The sequence below is a fragment of the Salminus brasiliensis genome, chromosome 25 (assembly GCF_030463535.1).
Source record: "Salminus brasiliensis chromosome 25, fSalBra1.hap2, whole genome shotgun sequence".
NCBI lineage: Eukaryota > Metazoa > Chordata > Actinopteri > Characiformes > Bryconidae > Salminus > Salminus brasiliensis.
The window spans coordinates 25,915,136-25,942,635 of record NC_132902.1 but is presented as its reverse complement, the minus strand read 5'-3'; the positions used below and the strand labels follow the sequence as shown (position 1 = coordinate 25,942,635).

At 42.5% G+C, this 27,500-nt stretch overlaps 1 protein-coding gene across 1 annotated transcript in view; it reads left to right on the top strand.

Moving 5' to 3' along the window:
• Positions 1–27,500, top strand: part of neto2a (neuropilin (NRP) and tolloid (TLL)-like 2a) — a 39,496-nt gene that overhangs the window by 3,245 nt on the left and 8,751 nt on the right. Inside the window, exons 2-7 of the mRNA XM_072671203.1 lie at positions 12,075–12,131; positions 13,554–13,694; positions 17,477–17,725; positions 19,929–19,976; positions 20,953–21,080; positions 21,779–22,007. Coding sequence (XP_072527304.1) covers positions 12,075–12,131; positions 13,554–13,694; positions 17,477–17,725; positions 19,929–19,976; positions 20,953–21,080; positions 21,779–22,007 — 852 coding nt within the window. The remainder of the gene's footprint in view (positions 1–12,074; positions 12,132–13,553; positions 13,695–17,476; positions 17,726–19,928; positions 19,977–20,952; positions 21,081–21,778; positions 22,008–27,500) is intronic.

The window sequence follows — 27,500 nt, the reverse complement described above, 5'->3', positions numbered from 1 at the left end:
TATATCTTTAGGAAACCAAAAGTGGTCTCATGTGTGGTCTCATGGTCCTTGCTCTATAGAACCTTTAGAACCTTTGTGTAACTTGTCCTACAGTTTTAGGAGAAATGTGGTACTTCACGTTCAAATATCTCATTTACAATGGTTCTCTGAAGGGTTCTCTTTTAAGGTTCTTCACGCCAAAGAACCTGTTCTGGTTTTCAAAGAACCAATTCAGCACCTCTCATTTTAACGGTGTAAATGGTTCTCGTCATGGTCATGCGGTTCTTTACAAATCCGTCTTTAGGAAGCCACAGGTGGTTCTCCTGTGTTCTTTGCTCTATGAAACCTCTAGAATGTGTCAAGAACAGGCAGCATTAAAGGTGTGAATAAACTGAAGGTGCTCAGGACTGTTAAAAATGTTCTTCACATCTCATTTACACTGGTTCTCTAAAGAGCTTTCCGCTGTCAAATCTTTACAGAATTAAAAGTGGTTCTTCTAAGGTTCTCTTTACTCTTAAGAACCCATCTGATTCTTGTCTTGGACAATTGCTTCCAGAAAAAAACATCTTTACAGTATGTGTGGTGGTTCTATACACTTCATAAAGGTTCTTCACACTCACAACTCTCATTACATAAGTTGGTTCTTTACAGAATCATCCATTTAAAAAATCTTTAGGAAACCAAAGGTGGTCTCATGTGCCCCTGGCTCCATAGAACCTTTAGAACTCATGGACATACAGTTTTAGGAGAAGTGTAGACTTTAAAGAAGGTACTTCACACTTAAATATCTAACTCACAATGGTTTTCTAAAGGACAAACTTACAATGGTTCTCTAAGGTTCTTCGCTCCAAAGAACCCATTCTGGCTCCATTCAGCACCTCTCATGTAACGGTCTAAATGGTTCTCATCATGGACATCATGGATTCTAGGAGAAATCTTTCAGTTTTGCCTGTTAAAAAGGTTCTTCAAACTCACACATCTTAAAGAACAATGGTTCTTTACAAAACTGTCTATTTGGTAAATCTTTAGGAAGCCAACGCTGGTTCTCCTGTGTTCTTTGCTCTATGAAACCTATAGAACTTCTCAAGAACAGACAGCATTAGGAGAAGGTGTGAATAAACTGAAGGTTCTCATAACTGTTCTTCACACGTCTCATTTACAATGGTTCTGAAATCGGTGGTTCTTCTAAGGTTCTCCTCACTCTAAAGAACCCTTCTGATTCTTGCCTTGGACAATTGCATCTAGAGGAAATCTTCTTTACAGTAAGTGTGGAGGTTCTATACACTTTATAAAGGTTCTTCACACTCACACTTCTTGTCTACAAAAATGGTTCTTCAAAGCACCATCCATCGGGAAAACTCTTTAAGGAACCAAAAGCAGTTCTTCTATGTTCTTAGGGCTCTAGAACCTGTAGAACTTGTCATGGAAATACTGTTTTAGGAGAAACGTGGATAACATCTTTACATCTTCAGGAACGCAAAAGTGGTTCTTCTATGGTTCTATCACCTTTTTTAGGTTCCTAACAAAGGTTCCTAAATGGATCGTGATTTCAGTAATGATACCAAATGTGTCACAAATATTCACTACCAAACAATTCAATAGCAAATAAAACATATAGAACCATGAACCCCCCTGAAGAACCATCCCCTTTATGTTCTGGAAGTTCTTTAAACTTTACATCCATTAAAAAGTTCTAGACATGACTATAAAGAACCTCTTTTGGCCTCTTCAGTTCCTCAACGTCACCCTGGTTTACATGACTCAGCCTAGGCTCCAGCTTTAAACCCTGGTAGCATTTTCATAATGGACCCAGACACGCTCTTACCCTCTCAGTCAACCCCGTTCACGCCAGACGAGAGGAAGGTCTGACGGGTTCTCCTTTTACCCTCAATCAGAATGTAAATTTCAGTCAGAGTCGGTTATTTGGCTTCAGAATTCAGAGGAACGCTCAACGATTCAGCTCCGTTAGCTAGCGCTAATTCCCAAGGCCTTGAGCTGAGTGTGGCAGGAGAACTGTAGTAATCTCGTTAGCGGCGCGTGAGCGTTTATATTGTGACTTAATTACCGATTAATTTAGAGTTTCAGACTCGTAAAACCTCAAGGTGAGAACTTTGGGCCTCGGAGGTGGGAAATGTTGGCAGGAGATCTGAGCAGCTTTGAAAAAGGTTCTTCACACTCACTCATCTCACTTATAAAGTGGTTCTTCAAAGCACTCTTTAGGGAACCAAAGGTAGCTTTCCTTTGTTCTTTGCTCTGTAGAACCTGCAGAACTTGTCAAGGACCTGCTCGTTAAGGACAAACATGAATAACATGATTCCTCTCATCTGTTAATTCTTGAAAGTAAGGGTTCCTAAATGGTTCTTCCTTCCTAAACCCTATAGGCTGTGATGTCCAGTCCAATACCAGACCATCGTAATATAAACAGTGGGAACTTTCTAATCTACTACACCCATCTCAACCTAATCTACTGCACCTAACCCTGCACCTAAACTAACCTACTACCCATACATCTACACCTAAATCTACTTCTAACCTAACCTAAACTTAAGCATGGGGTGTTGGGATGTTGGGGTGTTGAGGTATTAGGGTGTTGAGGTGTTGAGGTATTGGGGAGTTGGAGTGTTGAGGTATTGAAGTGTTGAGGTATTGAAGTATTGGGGTGTTGGTGTATTGGGGTGTTGAGGTATTGGGGTGTAGAGGTATTGGGGAGTTGACGTGTTGAGGTATTAGGGAGTTGGAGTGATGAGGTATTGGGGTTTTGGGTTTAATGGGGTGTTGGGGTGTTGAGGTATTGGGATATTAGGATATTGGGATGTTGAGGTATTGGAGTGTTGGGGTATCGGGGTGTTGAGGTATTGGGGTGTTGGAGTGTTGAGGTGTTGGGGTGTTTGGGTATTGAGGTATTGGGGTGTTGGGATATTGGGATGTTGAAGTGTTGAGGCATTGGAGTGTTGAGGTATTGGGGTGTTGGGGTATTTGGGTGTTGGAGTGTTGAGGTATTGGTTTGTTGAGATATTGGGGTGTTGGGGTATTGAGGTATTGGGGTGTTGGGGTGTTGGGATGTTGAGGTATTGGTTTGTTGAGGTATTGGGGTGTTGAGGTATTGGAGTGTTGGGGTGTTGGGGTATTGGAGTGTTGAGGTATTGGGGTGTTGGGGTATTGGTTTGTTGAGATATTGGGGTATTGAGGTATTGGAGTGTTGGGGTGTTGAGGTATTGGGGTGTTGGGGTATTGGAGTGTTGAGGTATTGGGGTGTTGGGGTATTGGTTTGTTGAGGTATTGGGGTGTTGAGGTTTTGGGGTGTTGGGGTATTGAAGTGTTGAGGTTTCGGGGTGTTGGGGTATTGGTTTGTTGAGGTATTGGGGTGTTGAGGTTTTGGGGTGTTGGGGTATTGAAGTGTTGAGGTTTCGGGGTGTTGGGGTATTGGTTTGTTGAGGTATTGGGGTGTTGAGGTTTCGGGGTGTTGGGGTATTGAAGTATTGAGGTATTGGGGTGTTGGGGTATTGGTTTGTTGAGGTATTGGGGTGTTGGGGTATTGGTTTGTTGAGGTATTGGGATGTTGAGGTATTGGGGTATTGGGGTGTTGAGGTTTCGGGGTGTTGGGGTATTGGAGTGTTGAGGTATTGGTTTGTTGAGGTATTGGGGTGTTGAGGTATTGGGGTGTTGAGGTATTGGGGTGTTGGGGTATTGGGGTGTAATTTAGTAGAAATGCTCCAGAATGACAGAATGAAAATATGTTTACATTGACTTTCACTGAAAGTTAAGAAGTTGTTTTCTGCTATTTCTGCAGCTGCTATTTTGGAGATATGAGGTATTTGTGTGACAGTGAGGACATACTAGATCAATCACTTTTCAGTTTAATTGACATTAAGATTAAATGATTGAGCATCAGAAATAATAAAAAAGTGATAATTTTTCTAAGTTTCTAAGTGGATGCCAGGGTCCTGGACCTGAGCCCACTGGGTCAAAGACTGGACCTGATTTAGAAAATGACGTTTAATCAGAAATGGGTTCGGTATGATCCTAGATGCCGGACGTTGAGCCCAGTCTATCTGTACTGTATATAATCAGAACCACTTCTGTGGCATTTTCCTTCTCATGCTGTGAGGATGCTCTGGAATGGAGAAGCAGGGCTGCAGTTACACTTGTAGCTCTGCTCCAGCGCTCATTGAGGGTTTGTTGGGAAATCCGCCAGTTCACACTGTTCGCTCAGACAGCATGGGCACCCGAAGGGAGCTGCTTTTTGTTTTGGCTTCTCTCAGAGCACCGAAACCATCTGTGGCGTTGCAATGCATGCTTCAGACGACAAATGCTCACCTTTATCTTCTCTGCTTAAAGCCTGGAGTTCATTATTATCTATGTTAAAATGTCGAGCGCTGTCTCACCGGTCCTGCAGAATGGATTTCATACTATTCTGGCTTATATTATAGGTTGAACTCCATAAATTACCATAGAAATTGGCTCACAAACGACCGTAATGGCTTACCATCACCATCCTTTCAACACAAAACATCTTGGGAGCAGTGAATACATCAGTCCGTCCCTTTAGTGCTGTTTAAAGGGGCTGTATTTCAGTATTGGTTTGGAACGGCTCTTCAAAATGGGAGCGTTAAAGGAAGCACACTCCTTTTAAAGTGCCCTACATAGGCTTCCTTTTGGAGTGCACCAAGCCAACCATCCACAGTAAGGCAGGTAATTAAAGTAAGCTGCTTCAGCGTTGAAATGTCACGGTTAAATTGGGGTCTTCAAAGCGAGAACTGTACATTTCCCTGATTGAAAGGTGCCTCAGTTCTGTTAGAAGTGTCCCATTACTATTGTCACATTTCTGTTCATATTAGCCTTACATTACTTCCTCCATTCTGATACTGATGGCCTAACAGTACTGCCTCCATTCTGCCATTGTATGTTTATTTTACTGCCTCTATTCTGATAATGTCTTTCCATTATTGCTGCCTCTATTCTACCAATGTATGTCCATTATTACTGCCTCTATTCTGCCAATATATGCAAATTTTACTGCCTCTATTTTGCTAATGTCTGTCCATTATTACTGCATCTGTTCTGTCAATGCATGTTCATTATTACTGCCTCTATTCTGCCAATATATGCTCATTTTACTGCCTCTATTCTGCCAATGTATGTCCATTATTACTGCCTCTATTCTGCCAATGTATGTACATTATTACTGCCTCTATTCTGTCATTGTATGATCTATTATTACTGCCTCTATTCTGCCAATATCTGCATTATAACTACCTTTATTCTGCCAATGCATGTCCATTATTACTGCCTCTATTCTGCCAATGTATGTACATTATTACTGCCTCTATTCTGTCATTGTATGATCTATTATTACTGCCTCTATTCTGCCAATATCTGCATTATTACTACCTTTATTCTGCCAATGCATGTCCATTATTACTGCCTCTATTCTGCCAATGCATGTTCATTATTACTGCCTCTATTCTGCCAATGCATGTTTATTATTACTGCCTCTATTGTGCCAATGCATGTTCATTATTACTGCCTCTATTCTGCTACAATCTGTGCATTTTGTAGTAATAATATCATAAGAAAGCTCTAACAGTGCAGAATCGGGGGCAGAAATATAGAGCAACTGAGTTAAAACAGAGGATATGATCATTAAAATAGTTTATAGAAATAATGAGACAATATTATGAATAGAATAGAGGCAGTAATGATAAGGCAGTAGTGCTACAATGGAGGCAGTAATGATATAGTAACCAATAATGACAGAATACAGGCACTAATAATGGGTCAAAAGAAAATAGAGGCAGTAATATTTGGGCAAATGGTGGCGACAATGATGGGCCAGTTGTAACAGAGTGGAGGTGGCAATAATGAGGCAATAGTACCAGAACAAAGGCAGTGATGATGGGGCTGTGGTAACAGAATGGAGACAGTAACGTTGGGCCTATATTAACAGAATGAAGGTAGCAATGATTGGCCAACAGAAACAGAATGAAGGCAGTAATGTTGGACCAATGTTAACAGAATGTGGGAATTAATAATGCGCTGGTTGTAACAGAACAGAGGCAGTAATAATGGACAGACAGTGAAAGAATAGAGGCAGTAATAATTGACATGCATTGGCAGAATAGAGGCAGTAATAATGGACATGCATTGGCAGAATAAAGGCAGTAATGCAGATTGTAATAGAATAGAGGCAGTAATAATGGACAGACATTAGCAGAATAGATGCAGTAATAATGAGCATGTATTGACAGAACAGAGGCAGTAATAATAGACATACAATGACAGAATAGAGGCAGTAATAATGTACATACATTGGCAAAATAATAGCAGTAATAATATACAGATGTTAACAGAATAAAGGGAGTAATAATGAACAGATGGTGACAGAATAGAGGCAGTAATAATGGACAGACAATAACAGAATAGAGGCAGTAATAACAGACATGCATTGGCAGAATAGAGACAGTAATAATGGACAGACAATAACAGAATAGAGGCAGTAATAATGTACATACATTGGCAAAATAATAGCAGTAATAATATACAGATGTTAACAGAATAAAGGGAGTAATAATGAACAGATGGTGACAGAATAGAGGCAGTAATAATGGACAGACAATAACAGAATAGAGGCAGTAATAACAGACATGCATTGGCAGAATAGAGACAGTAATAATGGACAGACAATAACAGAATAGAGGCAGTAATAATGTACATACATTGGCAAAATAATAGCAGTAATAATATACAGATGTTAACAGAATAAAGGGAGTAATAATGAACAGATGGTGACAGAATAGAGGCAGTAATAATGGACAGACAATAACAGAATAGAGGCAGTAATAACAGACATGCATTGGCAGAATAGAGACAGTAATAATGGACAGACAATAACAGAATAGAGGCAGTAATAACAGACATGCATTGGCAGAATAGAGGCAGTAATAATGGACATGCATTGGCAGAGAAAAGGCAGTAAAATGCACAGCTTGTAACTGAAAATAGGCAGTACTAATGGACATACATTGGCAGAATAGAGGCAGAAATAATGAGCATATATAGACAGAACAGAGGCAGTAATAATAGACATACGATGACAGAATAGAGGCAGTAACAATGGACAGACAATAACAGAATAAACATACAATGGCAGAATGGAGGCAGTAATGTTAGGCCATTAGTATCAGAATGGAGGCAGTAATGTAAGACTAATACGAACAGAAATGTGACAATAGTAATTGGACAGTTCTAACAGAACTGAGGCAGTAATGATAGGCCAATAGTCATGAAAAGAAGCTGATAATAATGTGGCAATAATAAAGGCGGCTGCCTTGTCTTTGCCAGTGCGAGTAATGTGTGAACACTTTGAGGTCAGATGAATGGGAAGTGTTCCAGTCCCCCCATCCCCCCCTCACCCCCCCTCACCCCCCCTGTGTGATTGTGAATGAGGCATGTGGCCTTTCGGTCCCAGAGTTTGACAGCGCCGCAGTAAGACACCTCCGACTCCTCCAACACCTTCTGCCGGCTGCAAAGCTCTGGTGTGATATTAGCCCGCTTGCTTTCCATTAGATTTGCTTGTAAGTCGGAGGCGAGCGGCGCAGAGTCTATTAAACTACAGACGGGGGGTGAGGCAGCGGGGGTTTATCTGACAGCCCTTCGGTTTCTGTCTGAGGTGGATAGTTTCTGATGCAGAGGCTGAATACGGGCATGAAAGCGGAGGCGCCACGCCGCTTATCATGGCTTTCGTGTGCGGCTGTCTTCACCCAGAGGCTAAAAGCCCCTGGGATCCTGAAAGCATGACAACCGAACCGCCCTTAGCGAAAGAGCTGAAAATGTTATTGACCTAATTCAATTAATCTCGGTTTCTGCCAGGAGCTGCAGCACTAACTAAACGTCTCTGTGTTGCAAAAGCAAAGCGTTGCTGCCGTAAGAAAGTAAACGTCTATCAGGAGCATTTCTATTGGTTCATAAAATATATATATTTATTATTAGCATTTTTATTGGTGCAAAACCAGGTGGCGCTATTCTTGACTCTTTATCCTTGGTCTCATATCAATTCAGACTCACTTTATATTAAGTGTCTTAAATTAATGTGTAGTTACTGCCTCCACTCTGTTACTACCCATCATTGCTGCCTCCATTCTGTTACTACTGCCTCATCATTGCTGCCTCCACTCTGTTACGATTGACCCATCATTGCTGCCTCCACTCTGTTACTACTGCCTCATCATTGCTGCCTCCATTCTGTTACTATTGACCCATCATTGCTGCCTCCACTCTGTTACTATTGACCCATCATTGCTGCCTCCACTCTGTTACTACTGCCTCATCATTGCTGCCTCCATTCTGTTACTATTGACCCATCATTGCTGCCTCCACTCTGTTACTATTGACCCATCATTGCTGCCTCCACTCTGTTACTACTGCCTCATCATTGCTGCCTCCATTCTGTTACTATTGACCCATCATTGCTGCCTCCACTCTGTTACTATTGACCCATCATTGCTGCCTCCACTCTGTTACTATTGACCCATCATTGCTGCCTCCACTCTGTTACTACTGCCTCATCATTGCTGCCTCCATTCTGTTACTATTGACCCATCATTGCTGCCTCCACTCTGTTACGATTGACCCATCATTGCTGCCTCCACTCTGTTACTACTGCCTCATCATTGCTGCCTCCATTCTGTTACTATTGACCCATCATTGCTGCCTCCACTCTGTTACTATTGACCCATCATTGCTGCCTCCACTCTGTTACTACTGCCTCATCATTGCTGCCTCCATTCTGTTACTATTGACCCATCATTGCTGCCTCCACTCTGTTACTATTGACCCATCATTGCTGCCTCCATTCTGTTAATATTGACCCATCATTGCTGCCTCCATTCTGTTACTATTGACCCATCATTGCTGCCTCCACTCTGTTACTACTGCCTCATCATTACTGCCTCCACTCTGTTACTATTGACCCATCATTGCTGCCTCCACTCTGTTACTATTGACCCATCATTGCTGCCTCCATTCTGTTACTACTGCCTCATCATTACTGCCTGCACTCTGTTACTACTGCCTCATCATTACTGCCTCCACTCTGTTACTATTGACCCATCATTGCTGCCTCCACTCTGTTACTACTTCCTCATCATTGCTGCCTCCATTCTGTTACTATTGACCCATCATTGCTGCCTCCATTCTGTTACTATTGACCCATCATTGCTGCCTCCGATCTGTTACAGTTGGCTCATCATTGCTGCCTCCACTCTGTTACTATTGACCCATCATTGCTGCCTCCATTCTGTTACTATTGACCCATCATTGCTGCCTCCGATCTGTTACAGTTGACTCATCATTGCTGCCTCCACTCTGTTACAGTTGAGTCATCATTACTGCCTCCACTCTGTTAGTACTGACCCATCATTGCTGCCTCCATTCTGTTACTATTGCTTCTTCACTGCTTACCTCTATTCTGTTACTCTTTCCCCATCATTACTGTCTCTATTCTGTTACTATTACTTACTCCACTCTGTTTCTACTGCCTCATAATTACTTCCTCCACTCTGTTTCTACTGCCTCAAAATTTCTGCCTCCACTCTGTTACTACCACCTCACAATTACTGCCTCTATTCCGTTACTATTGCTCATCTTTACTTCCTCCACTCTGTTATCACTGCCTCATAATGTCTTCCTCTATTCTGTTAGTATTGCCTCATAATTACTTCCTCCACTATGTTTATAATTACTGCCTCCATGCTTATTATCCACTGAAAGCAGTGCAGACAGGCTGAGGTTTCTCTTATAAGACTGAGGAGCAGAAACCTGGACCTGCTGGCCAATCCCGTCCCTTAAGAAGCTCATCATGGGGGAGTTTGATTGGAATGAGGGGCGTGTCTGATCGGCCTGTATCTATTATTAATGTCAGAACCAAGACATCGTCCACGGCCCGACAGACAGAGTTAAAGCTCTCGTCCCGCCTCTAACAGCTTCCTCACTGGTCAGTGGCGCGATGCCAGCACAGTAATAGGAGAGCCGGTGATCAATGTTCTCATATGCTTCTGTACCCTCAATACCCCTGGCCTCGGTCTCCGCGGAACGGATCGATGCCGCACCAGGCGGCACGCACTGGAGATTATAGAGCTTCACTGTGGGGAAGAACACACACAGCTATCATCGATCTCTATTAGAAACGGTGTGACGTCCAATGGGAGCAGCGCTATGGGCCGATACATTTGGGAACATTCATGACTGATCAATTCATTTATGCCATTAAATGATATTCAGCTGATATTGACGTCCAGCTTCTTCTGAAGCACTGAGCTGTGTGTAAGATGTGCAGTGTAGAAGTGCTTAGTTCAACAGGGAGGATTTTACAGCTGGCGTGAAAACAGGACAGGCTGTTTAATCGGCCACACGTGATTTCTGACAGAGCTGGAAATGAGTCCAAACTACTCATTTTTAACATTTTTGACAATATCGGACTCTTCAGTGCCCTTTTATTGCTTTCCTAATAAAACAGATCAGTCATAAGCATGCACAGCGCTGTGAACTGTGTGAGGCTGTTGCAGGGCATCCAACAATACGGGCAGCAGGAGCTTCTTTTATATGTTAATAGTGACATAATAGCTCAGAGGAAGCTCTATTTTACTGACCAACATGGACATGCAGCCCACCTACTACTCTAGGGGACTCACTTTAATCAGGTAAAACGAAGCAAATTTGCCAGTAAGCTTGGATTTAATATTATTAAATATTATTACATATTATTATTAAATAATATTATTATTAGAAAAGCTGATTTTTAGATTTCTGTGTGTTAAGTTGTTAAATCTTGTTCCATGGGCAGATAACATAATTAGTGTGCTGGTAAGGTTCGATTCCCCAGCTGTTTAACCATTAAACATTGGCAAGACTCCCAATTCTACGTGATTATAAGAGCATCAGACAAATGCTGCAATTGTCAAGTAAAATTAATAGATGTTAGAAACCAAAACTGTACTGAAATCTGATTATTTTAATATATTAAATAATTTAAAATAAGTAAAAAATATAAGATATAAAAAATAAGATATGTTAACTGAACTGACATCGGTTCCCAATAAAAATAAAATCAGATCAAATCAAAATATTAAATTTTTTAACCAGATTTAAGATGATTTAAAGTCCCTGTGTTCTGTTGAAACTCTACTCTTATGGCATTTATCTGACACTCTTATCCAGAGCTTTTAGATGGGAATCATGTATCGCAGGTAGGAGAATATAGAGTTAGGAGTCTTGCCTAAGGACTCCTATTGGTGTAGACTGTTGTGGCTATCTGGCCAGTGAACAGTGAACCCCACTGATAAGGGCGGTGCTGTTAGCCACTACCCCAACCAACCACTGTCCTGTTCATCTAATAGCTGATCACTTTTACAGTGTTATTGTCACAAACTCTGAGTTGGGTGAAAGCTATACAATATGTGTCCAAATATTTATTGACACCCCTTCTAATTAATGCATTGAGCAACTTAAAGTTGCACCCATTGCTGACATAGATGTGCAAATGCACACACTCACATACCCAGCTTGTCTAGGCCTTGTGGAAAGATATTGCCAATAGAATAGTACTACAAGACTCTCTGGAGTGGATAAACATGAGCATATTGGCTACACTTGCCCCCTAAGCCAGGCGTGGGCTAGTAGAGGGGTCTAAAGCCCCCCCAGCATTGAGCTGTGGAGCAGTGGAAGAACTGTGTTGTCTGAAAAGATGAATGGTGGAGCTCCATCCAGTACTTTTGGGATGCTGGGGGAGTTGAGGATGATGAGGTGGGGTGGTGATCATCATCATCATCCAACATCCTGACCTCATTAACACTCTTGTCGCTCAATGCAATCAATCAAATCCTCACAGCAATGCTCCTCCAAAATCTAGTAAAAGCTTAGGAAGGTCTTCTTGCTTGGAGAGTAGAGACAGTTACTCTAACTAAAGCAGGATCAACTCTTTTTAATACCCCTGATTTCAGAAGAAATTATGAATGAGCATGTGTCCAAATACTTTTGTCCATATTGTGAATTCTGAAGGAGACATTTTACTTTAACCTCTTTATTTTTTTCTCTTCCAGCCTGGATTCTTCTCCTGGTGATAGAAGAGGGCTTTGCTCTGGCACAAAAAATCAGAGGTAGGCCACGTCCCTCAGAGCTTTGCCGGACGTGTCCTGAGTAAGACCAGACTCTGGACACTTTTTTTTTTTTGCAGCGAGATGAAAAGGGTTTTCTCTCAGGGAGGTTAGCAGGCGTTGGTCCATTATGGCACAAATGGCAGCATGTAATCATGTGTCCTGTGGATTGATAGCGAAATTACAGCATAATGCTTTCATACTCCGATCATTATCCCTGTTTTTTATCCCTTTGAAAATCTTCTAGCCTAAAATGTCTCGGAAACGGGTCGGAAACATAAGAGCCTCCTGCAGGATCGTTGCGAAATGATGGCCTTTATCTTCATAATGTGTCAGTGAGAACATTTCTTCTAGATCTTTCCAATGGATCACGTCTCACACTGCAAAAGAGTGAAATCTTCTCAAGTCTAGACATGATATGTAATATCTGTAATTATGAGATCATCATAAGAAACGTATGTGCTTATTAAATGTGATCAGGGCAGATGTTCTTGTTCCACTGGCAAACGAAATCCTTATTTCCACAAGCAAGCAAACCTGTGTGCCAATGAGATACAATCATTTCCATGCAGAAATCCCTGAGAACAGGCACTCAGGCCAATCCCCCAATTCCCATTGAACACCACCTATTACTAGCAATGCTCCCAATACTAGAAGGGTGGAGACTAGCACATGTCTCAACGTTCCTAAATTTAGCCATGTCACTCCACTGCTGAGTTCTCTCTTCACCGTAGCTTCCTGATGACTGCCCAGGTCATCAGATTCAGACCCCTGACTCTGGCCTACAAAGCCAAGACTGGACCAGCCAGCCCCTCCGTACTTGATGGTGATGGTCAAAAGAGCCTGATCTGCACTGAGAGCCCTTCCAGCTTCAAGTACGGCTCGGCTCGACCCGCCATCCTTTAAGATCCACGGAAGCGTCCAGACTTTTTACTGTCCTGCACCGAAGTGGAGGAACGAACTTCTCCTGAGTGTCGGAACAGCAGAGTCCAACACTCGCTGTCTTCAAACCCAGACTGAAGACCCTCTTCTTCTTAGAGGGCGAATAGCAGAGTGGTCTTCTTATTGACTTGTGTTTAGAGTCTAAGATTAGAGGATCTTTGAATTTTAGTCTATTAAACTAGCTGAGGTTTTTCTTGAGTAAATAGTAAAACACTTTTGTAAATCGCTCTGGAGAAGAGCATCTGCTAAAAGCCTTAAATGTAAATGTCTCCTCACGCATATAAAGCCAGCCATTTCCTACCTATTAGTCCTATACAGCAGCTAACAGACGCCTGTGCTGACCAACATCACACTAGTAGTCTAGTAGCCAACCCAAGGCCAATTGTGCTACAGTGAGCTCACAGTGAGAACTAGCTGCTGACTAGCCTGAAGAGACGTTCACCTGCCAGAAGATCAGTTTCTCTAATGTCTTTCCCTTTACAGAGACACAAAATGAAGGGGGACCTCCGTCCAAGAGTGACCAATGTGGCGTTTGGACCAAAACCATCAGTGGAGGCCAGTTCATGTCCCCCAACTACCCCAACACCTACCCCCCCAACAAGGAGTGTATCTATGTCCTTGAAGGTGGGTAGATCTGTTGCTAAGCAGTGTCACATATCAATATGAGGCTACTGCTTTAACAAAGCTACATCAAAGGGTTCTTTAGAAAAGGCAGTGGTTGTTAGAGAACCGTCACAGTCTAGAGAACCAATAGACCCATTTGACTGTTGATGGATATGGAGCTTCTTCACGTTGGAAAACATGTCGTGTACGGTTTTGGAGAACCTTTTACCAATTGGTTCTACAGGATCTAGCACCAAAAATGGTTTCATGTCAAAGGGCCCTTTTTTTGGCACTGTGAGGAACCGTTTTTGCTGAGGGTGTAATGCTAAAGTAATGGGTATGATGGGTAACAATGGGCCTGTTTGTCTGTAGTTAGATGTCTGAGTACCATGGTTGTATACTCTACTGTTCTGTAACAACGGTAGAACCTTTTTGGTGCTAGATAGAACCATTCCTAGAAAGGGTTTGTGAAAAAAAAACATCTACAAAACATTTTCCACCAATTCCAGCAAAGACCCCTTTAACCTGGCAGCAAACCACATAAGCATCCAAATGGTTCTTTGAGTTGTCTTGGTTCTTTATAGAACCATTCATAGGCTTTACTAAAGAACACCTTAAAGAACCTTTTGATTTTAAGCCATATGAATGACCAGTCGGCATCCCATTATTGTGGAATGTTAATGTAGTGGTGTACATGCTTCTACTTACTGTCCAATCTCACCAGCTTGGTTAGATACAGTCAGTGCCAAAAGTATTTGGACAGTATACTAAATGCAGTCAAGTGCACATACTTATGGACCTGGCTGTATGTCTCTTACCCAGTGGTGCCTTTTAGTAATCAGTGTGAATGCCATTGTGGAGAATTATTATTATTTTTGTCTGTATTCACTCCCTGGCCACTTTATTGGAAACTCCTTCCTTGGAGCTCCACCTTGCTGATGTACAGTTAGTACTGTACTGGTGCACGATCAGTGGTCATGCATGTCCACAGTGCCACTCTTTAGTGTATCAGTGTCCTCAAGAGTGGATAGAAACTCCTCTAAGGACAAACCTGAAGCTTTAATGGGGAGGAGAACATTAGCCCAATAGGTAGCCATCGCTCTGCTGTCCTCCGTCACTCTGACAAGGAATTATTAATGCCACAGTGATTGATGCTGGCCTCAAGTAAATACCAACAACATCATTAATAAGGCGGCGTCTTCCGATGTAGCTCTTGGGTTTAGCTGTCTCTCCAGCAGACCTCACTAATGTAGTGTTTTTATTTCTCTCCAGGCTTTAAAGCCTCGTCTCCACTCTTCCAGATCATGTCCTTGCAGCAGATATTATGTACAAAGCTCCTTTCTGCTCTGGATCGGCAACGCATGATAGCAAGTACCGATTAGAAAAGATGAGCAAGAGTGCCCCCTGTAGAAAAGCTGAGGCACAACAGCTGTAATTATAACACATGGCCTACATAGACATTCCAGTATACAGTGTAAGGTTGCATATTGTTGCTGTTATGCTAAAACCTTGTATCTACTCAATTTTTTCATTTTTTGAAATTATCTGAATTTGGCAATTATTTTTTATGTTTTTTTTTTTTACATTGTGTCAGAATTTTATGATGAATGGACCAATAGAAATGCTCCAAAATATATTTATTTGTACATTACCTGCCTTACCTTAAATGATATCACACAGGGCTTTTATATATATATATATATATATATATATATATATATATATATATATATATATATATATATATATACACTGATTAGCCATAACATTGGCACTCATATTAAGTAGGCCCACCTTGTGCCACTACATCTATCTGACCACTCGAACCATGAGCTCCACAAGACCTCTGAAGGTGTCTGTAGCTGTGGTATCTGCCACGTTATCAGCAGATCCTGAAGAAGTCCTGTACGTAGTGAGGTGGGTGGGGCCTCCATGAGCATAAATGAGCCTTAGTTGTCCATGATTTCCTGGACCTCTTTTGGTAGGTACTGACCACTGCATACCAGAAGACTAATGCCTGATGTTTTGGAGATGTTCTGACCCAGTCGGTTATCTAGAACATCACAGTTTGGTTCTTACGCTTGTCCATTTCTCTTGCTTCAACACCTCCATCACCTTCAAGAACTGACTGTTCACTTGCTGACTAATATACATTGTCCACCCTTCTGACTGGAGCCCCTGTAATGGTTGCTTATCGAGTGGTACTAATGTTACGGCGTATCCGTGTATATACTGTATACATATGGTGGTTGGTGTGGCAAAACAGATAAAACCAATAGCTGCGAGTGAGCTAGTACACCATGTGGGAAACCAGGGTTCAATTCCCAGTCTGGGTGACTGTGCTGCGCTACACCAATAAGAGTCCCTGGGCAAGACTCCTAACACTCCTAACACAGTCGCTCTGGATAAGAGCGTCAGCTATATGACATCAATGTAAATGTAATATGGTTATATACACTGCTCTGCCACTTTAAGTCAATGTCAGTCGCTGTCACTGCTGAGCTGGACCGCAGCGGCCTTGTGGTCAGAAAGCGAGCAGTAATAAAGGAGGTAGTGGGAGGCCGATCAGCTGGACAGCGGTTTACAGATGAGCTCAATTTTTAACATTATTTGTACAAGGTTTAGATTGTCCTTCTGAAGTGGCCAGTGAGTGGAAACAGGTGGGCGTTTCTAATAAAGTGGACCGTGAGTGTGTTTGCATGGTTTGATTAAGTGTAATACAAGAGTTTGCACATATTAGATCAGCTTAAGAAGTATCACATTCCTGTATATGTGAGGGCAGGGGGTTGAACAGATTATTATTATTATCATATTGTTACTTCCCCTCAGTCTCCTGTAGGGCACTTTATCATGATGAGAAGATGACGGCTTCCAGCAGGAGAGGTTAGGTCGCCCATGCTGAGCTGTGCGGCTGTGGGATGCTGCCTAAGTGCTGCTTCCCACGCATTTATCAAAAAATAAATCATGGCTGTTGTAGCGATCTGCGAGAGGGTAACTTTACAGGAGAAGGAACTGGCACTATTGAAGGGCTCATATCCTGCATTTTGTTCTTGTTCTTATTCCAATTATGACACTGGAGTGGGTTTAATCACCAAAGACAGCTGTAATTACTGTATACATGACCATTTATATAGACGTAAACTAGGCGTAAAGGACTAATATATACAAATTACCTCTGTTCTAATTGGCTGCTTTGTATTATACCTGTTCAAAAACCAGTCTGGGGTGAAACACTCCTTATAACTTCATGGTAAATGATTGGAGCTAATCTGGGCTCTTTAGTTTAAAAAAATTAAATCATAAAAAATGGTTTAATTTTGTGTGTAAAGTATAAAAATAGTCCACATTTAGAAGCAAAATTGTATAAAACAGCACATTTTAAATGAGGTGCTTTTGCAATGTCCTAAAAACTGCCTATTTAAATACTGTAGGCTATATCAAAAGATTTAGCATGCAGCACAAAGTAGTGCTTCAGCCTGTACTGCTGTTTAAACAAGGCAAGGCAGCCTCATTTGGCTCATTTACATATACTAGTCTTAAAGGCACAATAACAAATCTCAGGTTTTAATAATGTTGTTATAAAAATGTTAAAGTAACCAACACAAATGTCATAAATGTAATTAAAAATACAATCAAAGAATGAAAGATATTTAAGGACATTTAATTCTAAGGAATTTGGACCATTCTGATTGGCCCATTCATCATGTTATGTTCTTTTGATGGAAAATAGACAGAAAACAAGGTAATGGGGTCTAGATATGACAGTGACAAAATGGTCTCATTCTTTTCCTGGTCTCCTGCAGCACTCCCTCGCCAGAGAATCCAGCTTGTCTTCGACAAAAACTACTACATCGAGCCCTCGTTCGAGTGCCGCTTTGATCATCTGGAGATAAGGGATGGTCCCTTCGGCTTCTCGCCACTCATCGATCGCTACTGCGGGCCCAAAAGCCCGGGTGTGGTCACCTCCACTGGCCGCTTCATGTGGATAAAGTTCCTCACTGACGAGGAGCTGGAAGGCCTGGGGTTCCGTGTCAAATACACCTACATAGCAGGTAACCTACTGAGAGACAACCTGGACTGCACTCAGATGCCACAAGCTGGTGTGGCCTACTGGACTTACTTACCCCCTTAACACTCCAAGGCCTATTCCACACTAAGGTTGACGTTGTCAACGGTCCAGTTAGAACGCCTGAAACAGAACCATGCTACTAAAGCCATGTCAGATGAAGCGTTTAACTCACTATAAAGCAAAGGCGGCCTGGAAAACTAGGGTTAATAGTAGTTCACTAGCTGCAGGTACCGGAGTTAACGTTAGCGAATCGTAACAGTTAATCTGTCGATTTTTCTCGATGCTTCTTAATAAGAAGGCTAAGGAACACGCTCGACCATGGTACTTACGCCACCGAGTGTTGAGATGATAGCCAATCCGACAATCCAAAAGGTCGGGAACTATTAGCTAGTACAAGAAAGGAAGAAAAAAAAGAAAGTGTCGCTGGCTTTACCGATCGATTTATAAAAATCCACCGTCTGTATCCAGAAAACGTCTACCTGCATGTCCGCCTCCACCCTCCGGAGACGTGCTGACCATAGCTCTACAAGACCTCTGAAGGTGTCTGTAGCTGTGGTATCTGCCACGTTATCAGCAGATTCTGAAGAAGTCCTGTACGTAGTGAGGTGGGCGAGGCCTCCATGAGCATAAATGAGCCTTAGTTGCCCATGATTTCCTGGACCTCTTTTGGTAGGTCCTGACCACTGCCAATACCAGAAAACTGTACAAGACCTGCCAGATGTTTTGGAGATGTTCTGACCCAGTCGGTTATCTAGAACATCACAGTTTGGTTCTTATGCTTGTCCGTTTCTCCTTCTTCAACACCTCCATCACCTTCAAGAACTGACTGTTCACTTACTGACTAATATACGGTATCCACCCTTTGGCAGGAGCCATAGCTGGTGAGAGCTATGGTGGCCATAGCTGTTGGTCGCAAATCCACTTTTCAGTTAACGTCAATTAACGATACTAAAAGACGTACAGGCGTTTTAGTGGTGTGGTTCAGGTGTGATAACAGGTAGCAAATGGACCATAAGCTTCATGTCCACACTGGTCATCAACATGTGGAATTGAAGCTGTCTGTGAACAACTGTGTTTTTATCACTGTATTAAAGAATATAAAGCTCCTGCTGCCTTTATTGTTGCATGCACTGCAATCAATTCTGGTGTGTAGAAACACTTATTATGGATTTGCTTCTTTAGAGGAACAAAGAAAGGCCAGTGAAATGTGAAGGGCCCTTTTATACATGTTATGTGGTCATTTGTGAATTAAAAATCGATTATTTATCAATTTAATTAGATCATATTATTGACATATCAAAAAAAGATGATAACAAAAGCATCAAAAATTGAGAAATCACATTATTAACAGAAAGACTTGAGTTTTTGAAAGGTTTCTGAAGTAGCTGAGGTTTTATAACGAAGTTAATTAATTGGTGTCCGAAGTTTAGCACTGCATGTAAATAGGCTACAAGGCTAGTATAAATATTAGCTGTACTGATAATACTGATAAACTAGTCTTATTTTAGCTATGTAGTAAGTAAGTGTGTAGGCAGATAAGCATAAGCTATTAGAGCTTACTGAACACCTCCACACAGTTTAAGGTTTTGATCATTTAGTTAGCCTGCAGTTAGCACCATGCTAATGTGCTTATCAGAAAGACCCCTTTACTTATTAGCTACGTTAGCCTTGTAGCTCCAGTGTAAAACTAAAAAAGCAACCTTCAGACATTAAAATATGTATTTGCTGGGTTACAGGGGTTCTGTAAATTGTGTTTAGTAATGCATTCAGTAAATCTGTGGTAGTTAGCTACGCTAGCTAATTCACTGTGCAGCCTCTAAAGCTCCCAGTTTACAGCATGGGTGTGAAATTCAGGGCCTACATCGCCCCAGAGCTGTTCAGTTTAGTACTTATCCTGCTCAGAGGATTCAGCCCTTAGCAATTAGCTGATAAGTGGAATCAGGTGCGTGAAATCAGTGAAATCGCTCTAAATATAGCCGAATATTTCTGCATATATATCTTGCTCGGCTGCCGTCACGGGCAATTTTAGCTTTCCCAGTGTTAAACAGGTCAAATAAGACAAACACTAAAGGCGGCCCATTAGATCAAGCAAGCAGATTTTCCTGCGGCTCTTTTTAAACAGGGTTTTATCGCCCGTCTCAAGGCTGTGATATCTGAGTAATGCAGCGTGTGTGTTATCGTTTCAGACCCGGATTTTAAATTGCATGTAGGCGGACTCCTAAATCCAATCCCAGGTAGGCTCCTCGATCCTTTCTCTGCGACATTCGATTCCATTTGAAGAGTCTTTTGTTCTGTGAGGCTGACTGCCGGCTATCTTTTACTGACACTCTTCCTCTCCTGCCTCTATCTGCTGCTATCCTCTTGCCTATCACTGTGTATCTGCCATTTTTGTCAATATGTCCGTCTTATTTTTCACCCACCCTCGATTTCTTGATCTCCAATCTTCAACTTTCATTTGCACTCAATTCTCTCGCTGCTCTTGCTGTAATTCTCTGCCCCTTTCGCTGTTTGTCTCTGTCTGCCTTTGTAGTTCTTCAGTTTAGTGTGTGTGTGTGTGCATACAAATATATAGACAAAAGTATTGGGACACCTGCTTGTTCCTTTTTCTTCCAAAATCAAAAAAGTTTAGTTAAGAGGTTCTCCTGCTTTTGTGGGAGTAACTGTCTTTACTGTCTAAAGAAGACAGTCTAGACGACTTTCTTCTAGATTTTGGAGGAGAAGCATTGCTGTAAGGATTTGATTGCATTCAGCTACAATAGCATTAGTGAGGTCAGGGTGTTGGATGATGTTTACCACCCAACTTCATCGTCCCCAGCTCATTCCAAAAGTAGTTCCCACAGTAGTTCCACTGCTCCACAGCTCCTCAATGCTGGGGGTCTTCATACCCCTCTACTAGCCCACGCCTGGCATTAGCTGGCATGGTGCCAATAGGTTCATGATGTTTACCTGCTCCAGAGAGTCCTATTCTATTGGCAGTACTTCTTCTCTACAGGGACTAGACAAGCTGTGTGTGTGAGCAGCAATGGGTGCAGGTTAAAGTAGCTGAATGCATTCATTAGAAAGGGTGTCCACAAACATTTGGACATGCAGTGTATAAATATCTAAACATGAGCCGTACAGATTATAGCAGGAGTCAGAATGTCCATTACGGTTTATTGATCATTAGCTAAGGCTTTTCATCCTCTCTCCACGTCCACTGCTGTTCTTCAGACTGCCAGTTCGAGGTCAGCGGCTCAGACGGCTTCGTCCGCTCCAGCCAGGTGGACGAGGAGGAGAAGGTTAAAGTCGGGGAAGCTCTGGACTGCATCTGGACGATCCGAGCGCCTCCTCAGTCCAAGGTGACCTTATCCACGTCCACTTCACACCAGTTGATGCACTCTCTTTGCTGGTTTCTGCTTAGACACTTCTCTGGCCACATAAAATGTGGCCTTGATTAGCCCCCAGGGGACCGGCAGGCCCCCCTCCTTGACCCTGTCTGAGGGATCTTTTGAAGAGGAGCTAAAATTAGCAGTGCAGCCATTGCAGGTATTAGACCAATGATGCAGAAATAGCTGAAGAGCAGAATCAGCACTAGCAGGAATAAGACTGGAGGGTGTTGAGTGGGGGGTTATGTAAGATGGCCTGGGGATTACACACTCACGCATACGCGCCAGCGAGGCGAGAGTGGCCAGCCTCTCCAAAACATGTCGGGATGAAGAAATTCCCAAAGAAACAACATGTAGTAGTGTGTTTAAGACAGAATTCGAGATATCGCTCTGTCTTTCCCTGCACTTTTTCACGGACTCACCTTCCTCTCCGTGTTATAAAATATGCAGTGTGGGTTCTCTCGGGGTTTGCCAGGTTTTTCTGCTTAAAGCATCACTGATTATGCATTTCTTAGAGTTCAGCGCCGTCTGCGTCAGAGATGACCTCAAAGCAGCTCACATTTCACAGGCAATAAATCACACCTGGGAAGTTTCTCGGCTCATACCGCTTGAAATGCAAGTCGCCGTTCCGCAGAATCATCCAAGTTAGGGTGTTATTCTCGTGCCTGCAGATATACCTGCGCTTCCTGGAGTACCAGATGGAGAACTCCAACGAGTGTAAGAGGAACTTCGTGGCCGTTTATGACGGCAGCAGCGCCATCGAGAACCTGAAGGCCAAGTTCTGCAGCACCGTGGCCAACGACGTCATGCTGGAGACTGGGGTGGGCGTGGTCCGCATGTGGGCCGACGAAACCAGCCGGCTCAGCCGCTTCCGCATGCTCTTCACCTCCTTTGTGGATCGTGAGTACCATAGTCTTTCAGGAAATTCACCAGTGCATCACATCTAATCTCTCATTTTTGGACAATTGCTGTGAGGATTTGATTGCATTCAGCTACAAGAGCATTAAAGATGTCAGGATGCTGCATGATCACCACCACATCTCATCCCAAAAGTACTGGATAGGGCTCCACCACCATCCATCATCCCAGAGAACACAGTACCTCCACTGCTCCACAGCTTCTCAATGCTGGAGGGCTTTATATCCCTCTACTAGCTCACGCCTGGCATTAGGCAGCATGGTGCAAATAGGTTCATGATGTTGATCTGCTCCAGAGAGTCCTATTCTATTGGCAGTACTTCTTCCACACAGGGACTAGACAAGCTGTGTGTGTGCAGCTTAAAGTAGCTGGATGCATTCACTAAAAAGGGTCCACATATATATATTTATATAAACCTATATGGACAAAAGTATTGGGACACCTGCTCATTCATTGCTTCTTCTGAAATCAAGGGTATGTCAATCAAGAGTTTCTCCTGCTTTTGTTGGAGTAACTGTCTCTACTGTCCAGCGAAGACCTTCTACTACTATCTACTGTGCTTTACATTAATAAATAATTCAGCTGAAATTGATGTGAGCTCCAATGTGCAAAAACCTGACCCAAAGGTGGACTGTGGACTGTAACAGACAGCGGTAAATCAATGCGACCACCATCAATTCAGTACAATTCTGTGTTGTTTGAGGCAGAGAATCTTTCCCATCGAAATACGTAGTAATATCTACATTAATATCCACTGAAGCATCCTAATGCAGTGTCCCAAACCATACACTTCCATACTGCACACACCAAGAACTGTAGAAAACATGGATGCCCTTTTACCTTTTGTCCTATAGAAATGCATGGTATGCAGTGGTCAGCACCTGCCAAAAGTGGTTCAGTAAAGAACAACCGAGGAATAAGTGACAGGGTCATGGGTAGCCAGGATTCACTGATGCTGGCTCACAGAGGCCCCGCCCACCTCACAACTTACAGGATTTGCTTGTTAGGATCTGCTGCTAACAATAGTCGTGGTGCCCGATACCACAGGACACCTTTTAGAGGTCCTGTGGGGTCCATACCTCGAGGGAGACCAACTCAATATATTAGGTACTAATGATATGGCTGATATGGCTCCCACTGATCAACAGTAAATTCATACACGTATACAGTGTCCAGTCTGTTTGGTTTGGCAGAGGGATTCAGGAGAGAGCCTACTCTCTAGATTGAGTCATAGCAGACACTCTCTTGTGCTCATTAAAGCGAGGGCTGTTGCAGCTATTCGCTAAAGTAAGATGATTTTTACCAAAAACATTTCTTAATTTTTGAAATGCAAAAAATCTCATATCTCACAAACCACCAGTAATAAAAAAGTAATCTTACAATTACTATTCATTACTGTATGCCTCGGTCATCTGCCATGAACTGTAAGTGATTTAGTTTATACATTATTTATTTGACTTTCATGAGATACATGAGTGTACGTATTGATGCACTGATATGGATATTAATTATTTAGCCAGTATGCATTTTTCAGTGTGTGTTTGTAATGTGATTTATTCAGTAAAACTAGGTTTTACTGTATGATGATCTGTATTGGTGCAGATATTACAGATTATTTTCAGACAACTGTTTACAAAAGCTGTACAAATCAGCCTTTACTGCACGTAAGCCTGACATTCAGCATCTGCCGACAAGCAGCAGAGCCCATTACACTCAACACATGGGTTCTATAGTTCTCTACAGAAACTACAAAAACAAGTAGCATTAGTTATTTTCTAATCAATAGAACTGATCAATATTTTTTTAAAACACTGTTGCACACATTTTCTGAAATATAAAAATACCCAGTAATGTAATAAGTAGAGTGATAATGTAAAAATGTGCCTACTAATGCAATACAGGGTACTGAATATTAATGGAATACCATTGTAACCAATAATGTAATTGATTGATTATTTGTGGTACCTTGTTGTTTTTATTACTGGATTTTATATTATCACACTTCTGTAATATTGAGTTATTGGGAAATTGTTATGATATTAAGTGCTGCAAAGAAAAAAATTCTATATAAGTTTAAAAAGTCAAAGAAATAAGAAAAAAAAGAGACCACTGAATTTTCTATGAACGGCATAAAGTCCCAACAGCAATGTGAAAGACTAGTGGAGAGCCGGCTGAGACATGAGAGCTGTGATTGGCTGTCGATGTTATTATTTCACCATAGTGATTTCTGAATACTCTCAAAGTTCAGATATTAGTACTGTGTTTAAATCTGAATAATAATTTATTTACATTATAATTATCATAATAATTTCTTTGCATTATTTGAGCAGCTGTTTTTGAGCAGTTGTCATTTCTGCAAATAAATAAATATATAAATGCTCTAAATATTTTTATTTGGAATTTAGGGGAAATGTTGTCCCTGGTTTATGAAATACAGTGCAAATATTAGTTCCCCTAAACACACTGCCTATAAATAGTAAAACCAGAGAAACTAATAATGTAGGGTGGTCTCCTGGTGGAGCCGTATACACAGCCTTACTGCATGGATACTCTTGGATACTCTGCACCGAGAAGGCTGGACAGGGCTGGCTAATGCAGAGCAGACCTTTGACCTAATCCAGGCCCAGTCAGCCTGAAAAGGCTCCGGAGTCAGCAGGCCAGTCCGAAACCTCATTCATATTTCATCCTTTAATGCGCTCCAGGCAGGTGGAGTGCTCTCCTCCTGCAGCCCTGACTGCAAATCTACCGGCATTAAATAAAGATCCGCTGCAGCCGGCAGTGTTGCGCTGCAATTTGAGCTCTGGTTATGACACTGCTGCACGCTGGCTGCGGGGCACGTCATAAAGCATGGCTTCAGAACAGCTCAGCTCTTGTCAAACACAGCTCATAGACACGAGCTTGGACTGTATTTGAGATTCTGCCCAATGTAACTCCAGTAAGTTCCTGTTTGGTGATTGGACATCTCGAGGCCTTTTTCTCCATAATTCACTGGTGGAGATGTAAACGCAGTCTTCTTTACAGTGGTGGTGAATGGTACCAGGTGTCGGTTGCCATGACTACAACTGAGACATAGCCGCTATTTTATTTCCTATCCAAACCCACCAGTGAAGCTACAGGTGTCCTCTAAACTTTAGATGGAATATTGATGATGGTTGTTATAAAGGTGGTAAATCTGATTAAATATGTTTTCTTTTGGGACTATTTTGCCTGACAACACCCTTCATGTATCCCTCCACCACACTAAATACACTTCACACCCAAACTCCGGTACACTTCTCAAAACTCCGGTAAATCAGTGTCTCAGGCAGTGGACAGGTTATCTAGAACCTGTAAGTTCTAGATACACACACAGCCTAGTTTAAGAGCTGCAGGTCCATACTAGCCACTAAAATGGAACAGCATGTGGAACCGGAGCTTCCTGTGAGCTGCTGTGTTTCTGTTAGAGTATTAAAGAAGCTGCTGCTGCCCTTATTGTTGGATGCGCTGAGAGAGTTTTATGAATCAGGTCACATTCAAAAAGGAAAATGCAAATAAATCAATAATCTAAAAAAAAAAATGCTCATGGCATCACGCCTGAAACGTGACCATGCTACGAAAAGATCATATCCACCAAAGCGTATTAATTTGTATGGATATCTTCATTATTGACAAAAAGGGGAATTGCGTCTGGACGCTATGGCGACCACATCTCCGGAAGGTTAAGATAAATCACTTTTGCTTCCTTCTTTATACAAGCTAATAGTTGTCTATCCTCTGTTTCATTGGATAGCTAGTTTTAGCTTGCTAATATGCTAGCTAGCGGCTATCTTGCAGCTCGGTGCAGGCGGTATGTTTGCTAGTTGCTTACAACAAGTGGTCAGCTGGTCGAGCATGTTCGCCAGACCACTTATCGAACACACAGTGATGCAAACGGACCAAATGATCGCTTCCATAGCACGCTAACGTTAACCACGAAGCAGTATTCACATTTGAACTACATTTCCCACAATGCAGCGTTGCTGAAAGCTTCGACATGCATATACGTCTTTGCGTAGCTAAGGGTGCGTTTCAGCCAGCACGTCTTTTAGTAGCATGCTTAGGCGCCACGTTTGAGCTCCCCTTCTGCAGACACAAAGACGTGGTTACAAGGCCCGGCTCCCATAGCAACCGGTCCAGAGGGTGTGCACAAGACATCACTGGACGTTCCTGGCCACACATCACTGTCCGTGGACCATTGGGTCTTCGGTAATTTGGATGGATCGCTGTTGCGCATACCCTCTGCTCCCTTAACTAGCCTGAGAGTCCGGAGGTGATGAGCTGCTCTCCAGTATCAACACCACCATATTCTCCCATCGCAGTTTATCGCTCCACCAGCTTTGATTAGGTGCTTTCTCTAGTGGGTGGAGTTTATGTAAATTTTCAGGGTGTAAAAAAGTCAGGACTGTGATGTAACAGTTTGGGGGGTTTGAAATCGGCCCGTTTCCCAGCTCTGTTCTGGTTCTGCTGGATGTTCTCTTGAAGGAGGAACGGCAGTGTTTGAGGTTCACGGTTTGTCACGTCCATCTTCTGAACACAGTCTGACATTGTAGCGCCCCCTGTGGTGTTAAAGTGAATAGACTCTGGTCGAATTCCAGCACACACGGGTGGTTCACTCAAAAACTGGTTTGATCTCCAATCAAAATAGCAGAGTAAAGAGTCATCGGTTCAGGTAAACGCTTGTTGATCCAGACTGAACAACACCAGCGTTCATCTGTTTTGGAACAGAGTTCATTAAAGCTGGCGCCGTCCAAAAGCTGTGGTACCGTGGAGGCCATTACTCGCCCTCAGCTTTTCACTGTGCAATTCAAATAAGCCCGGCACATTTCCCATGCTACTGCTCCACGCTTAATGGAAAGGGGGAATTATTTATCTGGCAGTGATGAATGAAAAAAAGATAAATGAGGTTTTCCCTGGTGAGTTACTGAGTCAGACGGGAGCGGTGCGCCGTTCTGGACTGTGGGCTGGGTAAAGGTTGTGTGTGAATTGTGTGTGATTACGGTGGTGTGAACAGTGGGCTGTAATATTGTTATTTAATGGCTGGATAATCAGCGAAATGACTGGCTGTATCGGTTAGAGGCTCAAAGCGAATGCTAATGCAGGTGAGAGCGCGAGATGCTCCGCTGGCCTGGAGCGAAAACAGTAGCGTCCACAAACGCAGTGCGCTCTCAGAAAGCACAGCTGTATTTAGAGCCGTCATCAATCAAACACAGCACAAACTCCTCTCCTACAGGACTGCGCTCAGACTGATGCTCGCTCTCTCTCTCTCTCTCTCTCTCTCTCTCTCTCTCTCTCTCTTTCTCTCTCCATTTTTCTCATTCCTCTCTCTCTCTCGGTTTCTTTCTCTCTCTCTAATTTTCTCTCCCTCTACCTCTCTCTCTCTTTCTCATTCCTTCTCTCCCTCTCTTCTCCTGTCTTTCCCTATCCCTCCCTCTCTCTCTTCCTTTCTCAAATTTTTCG